Raw genomic sequence first — 13,950 nt, forward strand, 5'->3', positions numbered from 1 at the left:
GAGGAGGAGGAGGAGGAGGAGGAGGAGGGGGAGGGGGGGGGGGTTCTGGTGGACAGACGTGCTTTTGTGGAAACAGAGGACAATGAGTCCTTCATATCTGCTCAGTCTGACCACTGTCTATCAGCCAGCTCGGAGCAGGCTCTGTGGGGGTTTGGCAAAGTGGCCTGGTAGCCTGGTACCTCTCCGCTGCTTTAGGTAGTAGCCTGGTAGCCTGGTACCTCTCCGCTCCTTTAGGTAGTAGCCTGGTAGCCTGGCACCTCTCCGCTCCTTTAGGTAGTCCACCTGCTTGCTGGAGGATCTGCAGGAGGCTGGACCTTCTTCAACTTTCTCTTTTTATCAACTTCTAAAGGGGGAATTGAAAGGAGACAGAGATGAAGCTTGGTCTGTGTCTGGTGGTTTGTTTAGGGATTCTTCACGTAGGTGAGTAGAACAATAGCACATTGTGTACAGACATGACAGACAGACGAGCAGACTGCAAGTAAATATATGGAATCATTAGAATATTCCAACATAGATTGTGGATTACTTAACATAATCTTCTGGAACACTCAACATCAATTACTGAATCGAATTACTTTTGCTACTTCTGTTTGCTTCTAACATGTAGTGTATAGTTTCAGTAAGTGAAATCATTCCCATCTCCGGAGTGGGAATACAGTAATCTACAACCAATATCCATATAATTTGAAGTTTGTCCCAGAATTATGTAATTTCCTATAATCTTAATGGAATTTTACTTTCTAATGTTTTGAAGTCATCCAACATGGAATCACATTTTTTTTATTCTTGTTTTTATAATAATTTGTATTGATTTTTCAATTATGTATGTATGTATATTAAGTGATACAAAATAAATAAAACATTATTTATTTCAAATGAAAGAACGACATTTTAAGCTTTTGAAGGAACAACGTTTTCAAACATTATTATCTAAAGATGGTAAGTTAGTGTTGTGTTCATTCATAGTTAGACAGTAGAGGTTGAGTACTTTATTATCTAAACATGGTAAGTTAGAGTGTTGTGTTCACTCATAGTGAAAGACAGTAGAGGTTGAGTACTTTATTATCTAAAGATGGTGAGTTAGAGTGTTGTGTTCATTCATAATTAAAGACAGTAGAGGTTGAGTACTTTCTTGTTATATATCACATTCACACTCTAAATGATTCTAATAACTTCAGAAGTGCAAATACAGGGGCTGTCCCAAACATTTCAAAGCTGACTTATATGGTTATTTTTGTACTCCGATAACTATACAATTACACACTGTAACTTGTTACTCCTCCACCCAGGTAACATAGTGCTAATGTTTCATGTTGCGTCTGTGTCTCCTCTGCTGCTAGTCTAATGACTGTGCAGCAGTCTGGAGGTGTAGCCTCCCCTCACCTAACCATCCACTATAATCATGTACCCTCTTCAGGCTCCGGGCTTCACCTAACCATCCACTATTAAAAAATAAACTTAAATGAGCCATAATCCGGAAGGAAATCCATATATGTCATGCATGAGTGTAGCTGCAGCCATGTTATCCAAACTTCTTCTGTTTACTTTGTGTTTTTTTTTAAAGGTATGGTGAAATGGATTCACCTATGACCTTTTGTTTTATTTTCTATTGATTATGTATGTGATATAGGACTGATTTACACTGAATGCTTCATATTTGTATGTGTATATCTGTGAGGACCCCAGGAAGAATAGTCAACACGTTGATGATGACTAATGGGGATCCTAATAAACATAAACATAAACACTATTAAACATGTACCCTCTTCAGGCTCCGGGCTTCGGTGCTACAAGTGCGCTGACTACACAGGACACTGCCAAAACGTCCAAGAGTGCACGTTTGAAGATTCCTGCATTTCTGTCAGTGAGAGAGGTGAGTTATGTGACTGGTGGTGCATTTCTGTCAGTGAGAGAGGTGAGTTATGTGACTGGAAGTGCATTTCTCTCAGTGAGAGAGGTGAGTTATGTGACTGGAAGTGCATTTCTCTCAGTGAGAGAGGTGAGTTATGTGACTGGAAGTGCATTTCTCTCAGTGAGAAGTGAGTTATGTGATTGGAAGTGCATTTCTCTCAGTGAGAGAGGTGAGTTATGTGACTGGAAGTGCATTTCTCTCAGTGAGAAGTGAGTTATGTGATTGGAAGTGCATTTCTCTCAGTGAGAGAGGTGAGTTATGTGACTGGAAGTGCATTTCTCTCAGTGAGAAGTGAGTTATGTGACTGGAAGTGCATTTCTGTCAGTGAGAGAGGTGAGTTATGTGACTGGAAGTGCATTTCTCTCAGTGAGAAGTGAGTTATGTGACTGGAAGTGCATTTCTCTCAGTGAGAGGTGAGTTATTTGACTGGAAGTGCATTTCTCCCAGTGAGAGAGGTGAGTTATGTGCATTTCTCCCAGTGAGAGGTGAGTTAGGACAGAGTGACTATTCTATTCACCTGAAGTTAGCACAATGTAGACAAATGACTATTCTATTCACCAGAAGTTAGCACAATGTAGACAAATTACTATTATATTCACCAGAAGTTAGCACAAGGTATAAGAGTGACTATTCTATTCACCAGAAGTTAGCACAAGGTATAAGAGTGACTATTCTATTCACCAGAAGTTAGCACAATGTATAAGTGTGACTATTCTATTCACCAGAAGTTAGCACAATGTATAAGAGTGACTATTCTATTCACCAGAAGTCAGCACAATGTATAAGAGTGACTGTTATATTCACCAGAAGTTAGTACAATGTATAAGAGTGACTGTTATATTCACCAGAAGTTAGCACAATGTATAAGAATGACTGTTATATTCACCAGAAGTTAGCACAAGGTATAATAATAATAATAATAATAATAATAATAATAATAATAATAATAATAATAATAATAATAATAATAATAATAATAATAATAATAATAATAATAATTAATAATAATAATAATAATAATAATGACTATTCTATTCATCAGAAGTTACCACAAGGTATAATAATGACTATTCTATTCACCAGAAGTTAGCACAAGGTATAAGGGTGACTATTCTATTTTACACTCTCCCCACGGCTATCTCCCCACCTACACTATAGAGTTATATAACTAAATCAATCCTCTTCTCAGATTGGGGCCTGGGGGGGGGGGGCTGGGGCCTGGGGGGGCCACGGCTTGTTACAGGCCAGTCTGGGGGTCCTTGACAAGCAGAGGTTTGAGAGCCAATGCTACATATAAAAGTAAATTATAATAGATTTTCGTTTGAAGCTAACATGTTAGTTTCACTGTGTTGTTTACATGTGCATGACCTACAACTTAGTTTACTATAAAGATTTACTGTACAAATAAGTTTACTATACAAAAAGTATTTTATATGTACCTGGCATGACATGAGATAAAACAATTCTAAGATTTCTCAAATGATTGTTCTACGAATACATTTTCAGCCCAACTGAAAGTTTCCACACCAATATGTGTTCATGCACTACACAGTGACAGGATGACCCTTCCTCCTTTTATAGTTTCCTTGTATTAAACTGGGAAATGGCCATAATATGGGCTCTTAAAAGTCCAATGAAGTGATGCCTCACTTTTACAATGCCCAATAACATGACAAACCTTGATAACTTTGTCGATAACCGATAACAGTTAGGAGGTAGAGCAGTTGTCTGGTAATCCGGAGGTTCCCGGTTCTATTCCCACTCCTCCCGGGCAGCGTGTCGAAGTGTCCTTGAGCAAGACACTTAACCCTTAACTGCTCTCGATGAGCAGGTTGGCACCTTGTGTAGTGGCCGACTGTCATTCCTGGGTGTGCTGACAGTTGTCCACGATGCACCCGCAATTACTTCTTTACTCAGTACCAAGTTGTGGATGTTAAATGAGGTGAATGTCCAAGTTGCAGCTGGTACGGTTTACAGGGGTTTATTGTTGTCCAAAAGTGAATGATAGTGAATGATGATGAACAGAACAGTTGTCAATTGTTTGTTTACGGATAAGCAGTTCCAACAGTGAGACAGGTTTGAAAGTAAATCCTCTGCAGGTGCATGAGATTGCAGTGATCCCCTAGGTTACTTATAGAAATGGGGCTGTAATGGAGGTGGTGAGCCCCCTAGTGTTCAAACATAAATAAGACACTATAGTCTAAACAATATGAATTCTAATACTCTAATATATAAATCCACAAGTCGGTTTCTGCTTCTACACACCGGCCCCTTAATTGTGCACCAAAACACAATTATAAAATTATATACGTATCAAAGAAGCTACCGACCGGGGGGGGGGGGGGGGGGGGGGAGCGAGTGAGAGCATATGTGTGTAGGGTATTAGATAGCAGGTATTAGGGGTATATCTTGTATAAGACATTTATCTAAATGGTGATTTCATTGGATGTGCACTGTTAATTAATGCTTGTATATCTAATTTTATGTTGTCATGTTTGTTTATGTGTTTGTTTAAAAAGTAATAAAAAAAATAAAATACAAAGAAGCTACCGACATAATCTATAATCAATGTCAATGTCCTCAATAATAATCGATATGAAATCATAATTCTAAACACAAAGAAACTTGACTGAGTCCTGTGGTTTTCACCTGTTGTCCCTGAGCATGGGAAGAACAAATCAGTTAGTGAGTCAAGTAACAGTCAAGGTAACCCAATAACATTAAATCTTTTATTATTTTTTTTATAACAACAGAGCCATATAGCTCTGATAGGCATATAGCCAATGTCTATTCAATGTTCATTCAATGTTCAACAGAGCCCTATAGCTCTGATAGGCATATAGTCAATGTCTAATCAATGTCTATACAATGTTCAATGTTCATTGGTTGTGACTCTCCATCAGGGTTAATCAGGACTGTCTGCGGTAAGTCGGTCAGGAAGTCTCAGCTGGCTTTCCCAGGTTTCCCTGCTCCGTCTTCTCTTATAATTATTTCTCTTGGAAACTGGCATGATTGCAAGTGTTTGGCCATCACCGGCCCCGGTAACACCATGTGTTTTTCCGTCTGAATTCAAGACTTCTTTAACAAATGTGTCTATCATTTGATAAGCTTCTTGAGGTAGTTGGTTTTCCATTTCTTTGTCTTTGTTTTCATTGTCGGAGGCTCCTGTAGTGATGTCAAAACTCCTGCTCCGTTTCTCGTATTCTTTTGAAGTTGTATCATCTTTCTTAGATGTTCTGTCTTTCTTCCCTCTCTGAGACTCAGTGGTCAGAGAATCATCTATTGGCTCATCCTCCACAGAATCTATAATCTGATATGAATCCCACACTTCTTCTGATACTTCTACCTTGGTTCTGCTCTTTCCCGTTGGCTTGCCATCTCCTCCAACACTCTTGTCCTCAGCAGGTCTTTGCAGAGTAGAGCTACGTTTTGGGAGATGCACCTCTATGCTGCCATCTTTCTCCTCTTCAGGACGGTACCGCTTGGTCAGCCTTTTTGGACTGGCTGCGACTGCTCTTGTCCTGCTTCTTAGAGCTCTTGTTTTAAACACTGGAGGTTCAGTAGTGGTTTTGTTATGTGCATCTTCCTCTTCCTCTGCTTCATTCTCTGAGGAGCTGCAGTCGTGCACATCATCTGGTTTCCCAGTACACTCATCGGATGCCTCTCTCTCATCATAATTTTCCTCCTCGTCTTCATCAGGTGTACATGTAGCAGAGTTAATGGTTGCCTTTGCTGGTGCCGTTTCAGGTTCTTCTTCTTGCATTTCATTTGCAGCACTCTCCTCCACAGCTGTCACACTGTATTTCTCCTTTTCAATGTCTGACACAGCGATTTCCTCTGTCACTGCTTCTTCTTCTGTGTTTTCGTCATCGGCGTCCTCTTCTTCATCATCGACGTCATCGACGCCGTCCTCCTCACCGTCCCCATCATCATCATCGTCTAGTTCATTCTGAGGAACTGTCTGAGGAACAATCCACTCCTTGGAGGGAACATGAGGCGCGATCGCTTTGTCGTCCTCTTCTTTTTTTTATCCACTTTTTCTTCCATTTTAAATTTGTTCTCCCATCCCAATTTCGCATCATCCAATTCAACCCTCCCCTGTCTCGAACGCTGTTTCTTGCCTCCCACAAGCCGGCTGCAATGTGGACTAAGTCATACATAGCACGAGTTCCCTCCGATACTCGAGGTAACAGCAGTGGCATCTTTTCACCTGCGCAGCGCGATCTTTCAGCGTCAGGGGTCTGCGCTTTGGAGGGGCGCCGCCCCCATCGCTTCCTGATTCTACTGCGCAGGCGCACCAACCGACCTGTAGGAGTTGCTGTCCACAGAGCCCGATCCCCACCCATCAGTTTCCCACCCCCTAATACTGCCAATGTGTATTAGTACGGACGACCAGCTAAACTGAAAGCAATGTGGAGCGCTGGGCTCGAACAGGCGAACCCAGCGTCTCCAGTATTCGTGGTGAGCGCCTTGCCCACTGCACCGCGTAGCCGCCCTTTGTCGTCCTCTTCTTCATCATCATCATCGATGTCATCATCGACGCGTCCTCTTCCTCACCGCCCACATCACCATTGTCATCTGGTTCATTCTGAGGAAGTCTCTGGGTAGGACCCATCAGGTCACCCTCCACCATCCACTCCCTGGAGGGGACATGAGGTGCGATCGAATAGTCATCCTCATCTTCATCCTCGCTGCCCTCTTCTTCATCGCTGTCCTCTTCTTCATCGCTGTCCTTTCCTCTGGACTCCGACCACGGCTTGCGAAGTTCAAGGGGGAGTTTATGTATTTTGTGCTCGCACTCCTTGGAGCTGAAATCAACACAGTGATTAGTAAAAACATTATCAGCATCATTGTTATGATATTCATTGGCCGGTTCAATGTTGAGCCTCTCAGCCAAGACTCCCATCGATGATGCCCGCCTGGCCGCTTGCTTGGCTGCTCGCTCGGCTGCGCGCCTGGCTGCGTGTTCGGCTGAGAGCTTTTCCAATTCCAATTTCGAATCACTTTGTTGTTTCTTTATCCTGGTTTCCAACTCGTGTCTCAAATCTTTAAGGTTTACATTGGCAAGGGCAGTTTCATATTTCCAATTACTTTGTTGTTTCTGAAGCCAGTTTACAGTGGCAAGGCGTATAAACAAGCATTCCTTTTCATCTTCAGCCTTTCTTAGCCTAGAGCGTACCCATAAGCTTTCCTTTTCATCTTCAGCCTTTCTTAGCACGGCTTCTTCTTTAATTGCAATTTGCCTCTCTCATCTTGGCTTCAGATATTTTGTTATTTATTCTTTCCAATTCCAATTTCAAATCTTTAAGGGTTAAAGCGTTTAAATGGGCAAGGCGTACCATTAAGCTTGCCTTTTCAGCTTCAGCCTCTCTTAGCACAGATTTGCTGGTTTGCCTCTTGGCTTCAGGCATTTTTACTGTATTTATTTAATTTTTTACATATATCGTTTGTAGCTTTAAATGTTATAATCACATGGCGACGTGGTGTGACGTCAGAGCCTTCAAAGTGGGTTTATCTTCTTCCCGCTGATGAATGCACTGCAGTAACATAGTATAGCAACAACAATACGGCACACCGTCAGTTCTATATCTTTCCACAATATCGTAGTCATTCAGTTGCCAATGTGCCAACGTTATTCCGTTTCCACACATCCAGAGTGACTTTAATTGCAGTGGTTCTACTTATTATGGCATCCAATACGTTCCATAATCCACAGCATGGCAATTAAATTAGTTTGTCAATGTGCCGACATTATTTAGTTTCCACACGTCGAGAGTGACTTTAATTGCAATGGTTCTACTTAATTCTCCGTTCCGTAGTCCACTGCTGTATCCGAATTAAATCAGTCCATTGCGCCATTTAGTTTCCACACGTCCAGACATTATTAATTGCGATGGTTCTACATAATTCTAATACGGCACATAGTCCGTTCATGGTCGCCTCCGCCGTCGGTGTGTGAATGTGTGAGTGAATGGGTCAAAATGTGAGGAACAAATTGGAAAGAGCTTTGGATAAAAGAGATATACAGTATATAAATGCAGCCATTTACCATTTACTCAGAGAACAGTCACTCAGAGAACAGTCACTCAGAGAACAGTCACTCATCACTCAGAGAACAGTCACTCATCACTCAGAGAACAGTCACTCAGAGAACAGTCACTCATCACTCAGAGAACAGTCACTCATCACTCAGAGAACAATCACTCAGAGAACAGTCACTCATCACTCAGAGAACAATCACTCAGAGAACGGTCACTCATCACTCAGAGAACAGTCACTCAGAGAACAGTCACTCATCACTCAGAGAACAGTCACTCAGAGAACAGTCACTCATCACTCAGAGAACAATCACTCAGAGAACAGTCACTCATCACTCAGAGAACAATCACTCAGAGAACAGTCACTCAGAGAACAGTCACTCAGAGAACAGTCACTCAGAGAACAGTAACTCAGAGAACAGTAACTCAGAGAACAGTCACTCAGAGAACAGTCACTCAGAGAACAGTAACTCAGAGAACAGTAACTCAGAGAACAGTAACTCAGAGAACAGTCATTCATCACTCAGAGAACAGTCACTCATCACTCAGAGAACAATCACTCAGAGAACAGTCACTCAGAGAACAATCACTCAGAGAACAGTCACTCATCACTCAGAGAACAGTCACTCATCACTCAGAGAACAGTCACTCAGAGAACAGTCACTCATCACTCAGAGAACAATCACTCAGAGAACAGTCACTCAGAGAACAGTCACTCATCACTCAGAGAACAGTCACTCAGAGAACAGTCACTCAGAGAACAGTCACTCATCACTCAGAGAACAGTCACTCATCACTCAGAGAACAATCACTCAGAGAACAGTCACTCATCACTCAGAGAACAGTCACTCATCACTCAGAGAACAGTCACTCATCAGAGAACAGTCACTCATCACTCAGAGAACAATCACTCAGAGAACAGTCACTCATCACTCAGAGAACAGTCACTCATCACTCAGAGAACAGTCACTCAGAGAACAGTCACTCATCACTCAGAGAACAGTCACTCATCACTCAGAGAACAGTCACTCATCACTCAGAGAACTATATAAATGCACCATTTACCATTTTTTATTCACCATTTTCTAACTTGAACTCCTGGCTGTGTGGCGTCCCTCTCTGCAGGCGGTAAGACCATCCGGCAGTGCATCCGGTACACCGACTGCGATAACTCCCGCCTGACCCAGATGTTCCCCGCCATCTCTGGCTTCACCTACCGCTGCTGCAGCAGCAACATGTGTAACGGCGGCGCCGTGGCGACCAGAGGAGGACCTGCGCTGGCTCTGGTGGGCTCCCTGCTGACCGCCTGGTGGTGCTCCCTCTGAGAGTCTCTGGTTGGGGCTCCCTGCTGACCGTGTGGTGGTGCTCCCTCTGAGAGTCTCTGGTTGGGGGTCCCTGCTGACCGCGTGGTGGGGCTCCCTCTGAGAGTCTCTGGTTGGGGCTCCCTCTGAGAGTCTCTTTAGTGTTGATGTAGATATGGTCACTTTACAATTAACAGTAGTGGGCAGTGGTGGAAAGTAACTAAGTATTTTTTACTCAAGTACTGTAAAAATGTTTTGCTACTTGTACTTTATGTGAGTATTTTCATTTTAGGGAACTTTATACTTTTACTCCACTAGATTTCAAAGGAAATATTGTACCTTTTACTCCACTACATTTATCTGAACCCATCAGTTACTAGTTACTCTGAAGAAAAAGATTTAGCATTGATTATATACTTTCACAGCGGACATAATAATATAACATAACCTAAGAGGTCAATGGATCGAGGGTTGAATGCTCCCAAGCACTGGAATACACAAATGTCATGTAGAATACGTACTTTTACTTTAGATACTTAAGTACATTCAATAACAAATACTTCTCTACTTCTACTTAAGGATAATTTCAATGGAGGACTTTTACTTTTACCAGAGTACTTATTTATCTGGGTATTTCTAGTTTTACTTAAGTAAAGGAACTTCTTCCACCACTGGTAGTGGGTCAACTGTGTCTAAATGAACTGCCATGTATTTAGTTTAGCCTTTTTTCTATCATACAATTGCTGATGTTGTCATGTGAAATTAACTTGAACTGAAGCAAGTGAGTTTCATCAGTAGCCTAATACTGTTACTGTGTTCTACAGTAGGAGCCTAAGGCCCTGTCCACACGAGTATGGATATTTAGCTAAATGCACATTTTCCTCTACGTTTGGGCCTTTCATCCACATGTAAACAGCATTTTCTGTAAAAAAAGGAGATTTAAAAAAACACATTTTAAAGTGATTTTTTTTTAAATATCCATTTCAGTGGATCCGTGTAGTCATGTTAAACATATCGTCTAGAGAGAAACGATGACGTTACAGCTCAATTCGCGCTTGCCCATTGTTGCTTTTTGTAATGCGCATTTTATGTCATTACATTATTTTACTTTTCAGTTGCTGCCGCCAATGAAAGTGAACCCACTACGCATGCTCAGACTGTTGGTATTTGAGATATCGCTTATCGCCACCTACTGGCCCGGCATGCTTGTTGAAGCAATTTATGTGTTTCTGCATTCACGTCTGGACTCTGGACAAAGGTCTTTTTTAAAACCCTGCCATGTGGACAAGGATTTTATTTTTTTGAATATCCGTTTATAAAAATATCCATATACGTGTAGTCAAGGCCTAAGTCAGTGGCTCTCAACCTGAACACAGAGGGATGCCTGTTCACAGCCGCCACACAGAACGGTGAACTTCCACACTTAAGAATGATCTTTATTACACCTTTGCAGGCTACTTCACTTGATTGATAATTGGGAGGAGAGTTTCAGACTACAACTATTTATCATTTCATGAGAAGAAAAAAAGCATATATACCAAAGATTATAAATAGGGTAATGGATTTGTACATACCCCCAGAACACACACACACACACACACACACACACACACACACACACACACACACACACACACACACACACACACACACACACACACACACGACCTCCTGAAGGGCCTCAAGTTCAACCCCATGTTGAGAACCAGTGAACCACTGACCTGTATGTGAGGTGGGATTAGCTGAATGAATGAAGACACTGGTTGGCTGCCTTCTTCTGGTGTTAATAGGCCCTTCTCACAAGGTTCGGACAGGACTGTTCTGATGTTCTGGTGTTAATAGGCCCTTCTCACAAGGTCCGGACAGGACTGTTCTGATGTTCTGGTGTTAATAGGCCCTTCTCACAAGGTGCTAGCAAGCTGTTGTAGCTACACAACACCTGGTACACCTGAATGGAACCATAAACACATGGAAATTAATTACACCGGTGTTTACCCTGCGATGATGACAAAATGGCCACCGTGAAAAGGGCCTATTTCTGGGGCCAATTTATGTGGACCTGATAAACTTTTGCTAGTGTTTGTAATAAGAATATATTATTGGTTTTATCTTTATAGTGTAACACATTTAAATGTGGTATGTATGGATCTATGAAAGTTTGAAGCAATGTGTTGGAAGTTAGGACTACAACCTATACCACTCTTCTCCCATTAAACCTGCATGTGCCACCTTGAAGATAATTTTCTTTGTCAGAAAGCAGTTGATCTTTAAACAATAATGTTTGTCTCGTGGTAACCTAACTCATTTGTTATTACGTAGACTCTTCGAATATTAAAGGAACATTATGGGAAATGTGCTTACCAATTTCCTCTCTGTGTGTTCAGTAGAAGGCTATACAACTGCAAGCTAGCCTAGTTTTAGTTTAGCACACATGAATGGAAGTGGATACGGACCACTAGGTATCTCATCTGACTCTGGAGAAGACTGAAAGCACATTTCCCATAATGTTCTACGACTATCGAGAAAATCTGACTAAATATCACTACTGTACATATTATGGGAATTTGGGAGAAACTACGCAATAAAGACAACTGAATGCTTAATGAAAATAGCGCTGCCTGCACCTTGCCAGTGTGTTGGGATCCAGACAGATTGAGTGGGACGTCATGTGAAACTCTGCTTCTGCTGCTCTGTCTGCCTGCACTGCTCTGTCTGTCTGTCTGTCTGCACTGCTCTGTCTGTCTGCTCTGTCTGTCTGTCTGCACTGCTCTGTCTGTCTGCTCTGTCTGTCTGCACTGCTCTGTCTGTCTGCACTGCTCTGTCTGTCTGTCTGTCTGCACTGCTCTGTCTGCCTGCACTGCTCTGTCTGCCCGCACTGTGCTGCTCTGTCTGTCTGCACTGCTCTGTCTGTCTGTCTGTCTGTACTGCTCTGTCTGTCTGTCTGCCTGCACTGCTCTGTCTGCCCGCACTGTGCTGCTCTGTCTGCCTGCACTGCTCTGTCTGCCCGCACTGTGCTGCTCTGTCTGCCTGCACTGCTCTGTCTGCCCGCACTGTGCTGCTCTGTCTGCCTGCACTGCTCTGTCTGTCTGCACTGCTCTGTCTGTCTGTCTGTCTGTCTGTCTGTCTGTCTGTCTGTCTGTCTGTCTGTCTGTCTGTCTGTCTGTCTGTCTGTCTGCACTGCTCTGTCTGCCTGCACTGCTCTGTCTGCCAGCACTGTGCTGCTCTGTCTGTCTGCCCGCACTGTGCTGCTCTGGGGCCAGCCTGGCCGGTGGACGTGGAGAAGTCAAGGTGGCGTATTTCAAACACCTTACGCTGCGTTTTAAAAATAGACATTTATTGATCTTCAGGACACATAAATAACACAGAACAGATACAGCAGATGGATAGATAGATATTTAGACGGATAGGAAAGTCTATATTACACAAAATATCAAGACACACCTACAACATGGGCAGTTTACTTAGATTAGCTGTGGCTTCATGATTGTCTACAAGCTGGTCCTGGGTCAGTGCATCCAGAGGAGGTCAGTGTATATTGGACCTGGTCCCTGGGCTCTTGTTTAAAGGTAGACTCTGTGATGTCGTCAGACAGCGCCCTCTAGGCAAAAGAACCCTCTGCTTGGTATTGCACTTTGTTTACATTCTTTGTTTCGGTCTGATGTTTGGGTTGGTCACTTATTGTTCTGTGAATCAACCCTACAAATAATGTAAACAATGTGCCAAGTGATAATAATGATAACTGTATTTATATAGCACCTTTCATACATGGATTGCAGCTCAAAGTGCTTCACAGCAATGGCGGTCAGGTGGCGTAGCGGAGATTGCGCTTGTCACCAACGCAGGAGATGCTGGGTTCGAGCCCAGCTCTCGGCGTTGCTACCAGCTTGGCTGGTCGTTCATACTAATACAATTGGCAGTATTAGGGGGTGGGAAGCTGGTGGGTGGGAATATGGCGTTGTGGACAGCGACGCCTACAGGTCAGGTCTCGGCGCTTGCTCAGCGGGGGCAGGACTTGGTGGAGATAGCGTGCCCTCCCACGCGTTACACTTCACCAATGAGAGTCCTCGCTGCCAAGTGAAAAGATGTCACTGGCAGTCGCCACACGTAATCGGAGGAAGCGTGCGATCGGCTTCGGGACGCCCTTGTACCGACTCGTAGGAGAACATGCGTACAACGACCAGGTCGGGGAGGGGGGGCACAACGACTAAATTGGGACAGGGAGAAAAAAGAAAAACGGAGACAAATTGGAGAAAGAGAAGATTAAAAAAAATAAAAGTGCTTCACAGCAAATAGCATCAAATGAACATAGGCATAGAATTAGCATACGGTTGACAGAATAAAAGCAACGCATAAAGTGCAGACATAAGAATAGGCATAAAATAAGTACAATAAGTACAGTATTATTCGACAGCATGTGAGCTCCCCTCCCGGAAGGCTGGAACAGCCAGTCCCCCAAACACCCCATGTGTTTACAAATCCTGACTGAACTGTCCTGGGAAACAGGAAGAAAGTGGAAGTCTTTTGCCTAGAGTCTACCTTTAAAGTTACTGTATATCGTACAAAAGTTGTGCGTTAATTAGAGAAGCATCAAAACCACTTATTGATTACTGATAGCGATTCATCACTGATACAAACTCCAAATCCTACCGATACCAAGTACTGATCTGAATCCAACAGTAGAGACTTAGACCGTCCGTTT

At 42.9% G+C, this 13,950-nt stretch overlaps 1 protein-coding gene across 1 annotated transcript; it reads left to right on the forward strand.

Annotated features, from left to right (window-relative positions):
* Positions 1 to 371: 371 nt before the first annotated feature.
* cd59b (CD59 molecule (CD59 blood group) b) lies at positions 372 to 9,275 on the forward strand (the record flags this gene model as incomplete). Its single annotated transcript, XM_084335107.1, has 3 exons — positions 372 to 420; positions 1,772 to 1,873; positions 9,076 to 9,275. The coding sequence occupies 3 exons, from the start codon at positions 372 to 374 to the stop codon at positions 9,273 to 9,275; spliced, it is 351 nt and encodes a 116-aa protein (XP_084191233.1).
* Positions 9,276 to 13,950: the final 4,675 nt, after the last annotated feature.

This window comes from Notolepis coatsorum (genome assembly GCF_963971535.1).
Source record: "Notolepis coatsorum genome assembly, chromosome: 18".
NCBI classification, from domain to species: Eukaryota; Metazoa; Chordata; class Actinopteri; order Aulopiformes; family Paralepididae; genus Notolepis; species Notolepis coatsorum.